At 48.0% G+C, this 742-nt stretch overlaps 1 protein-coding gene across 1 annotated transcript in view; it reads left to right on the top strand.

Annotated features, from left to right (window-relative positions):
* Window positions 1–233: 233 nt before the first annotated feature.
* Window positions 234–742, top strand: part of CSTF1 (cleavage stimulation factor subunit 1) — a 7,152-nt gene continuing 6,643 nt past the window's right edge. Inside the window, exon 1 of the mRNA XM_005423633.3 lies at window positions 234–610. Coding sequence (XP_005423690.1) covers window positions 442–610 — 169 coding nt within the window. The 5' untranslated portion in view covers window positions 234–441. The remainder of the gene's footprint in view (window positions 611–742) is intronic.

Genomic DNA, 742 nt, shown 5'->3' with positions numbered 1-742 from the left:
CTCCACTGGCACATGCTGCCGGCTCTGCTCCGCTCAGCACGGCCCGCCTCGCTTTGTGGGCCAGGTTTGCATTGACACAGAAAACAAGCGCAACAGGTTTTTTCTCCCCTCTTCCTTCCCTTTTCCTCCCTCTTACCTCCCCCTTTTCCTCTCATTTTCCTCCCTTTTCTCCTGCCTCTTACTCCTTCTCCCTTTTCCTTCCCTTTCTCCCATCTCTTCCTTCCCTTTCTCCCACCTTTTCTTCACCTTTTCCTCTGTCTCCCTTTTTCCTGCTCTTTTCCCCCCAGTTTCCTATCCCCTTCTCTGCTTTGCACCAAAACCACAGCAATATTTAGTGCCTGCCCTGAGATTTGTTCCAAGGCTCTGGTGGTTTCATGCAACTCTCTTGTGTGTGATTTCTGTTCTTCATTCCAGGCCCCCCCAAGGCAGTCCCTGCTCACAATGTATAGGACAAAAGTCAGTTTGAAAGACCGCCAGCAACTTTACAAACTGATAATTAGCCAGCTGCTCTATGATGGATACATCAACATTGCCAATGGCTTGATAAATGAGATCAAACCACAGTCTGTGTGTGCACCCTCTGAGCAACTGCTGCACCTAATTAAGTTAGGTAAGCTGGAATCAAAAGCTGACATAAAAGTCTAGTTTCTAATTCCCCAGTGCATTAAGAGGTTGGTGTCACTGCAAAGACACCTTTGATGCAAAGGTGGTGTCTGGTAATAGCACAGCACATGTGCATCTG

This window comes from Geospiza fortis, unplaced genomic scaffold, assembly GCF_000277835.1.
Source record: "Geospiza fortis unplaced genomic scaffold, GeoFor_1.0 scaffold361, whole genome shotgun sequence".
NCBI classification, from domain to species: domain Eukaryota; kingdom Metazoa; phylum Chordata; class Aves; order Passeriformes; family Thraupidae; genus Geospiza; species Geospiza fortis.
The sequence above is the reverse complement of the archived record's forward strand: the minus strand, read 5'-3'. Positions and strand labels throughout refer to the sequence as shown.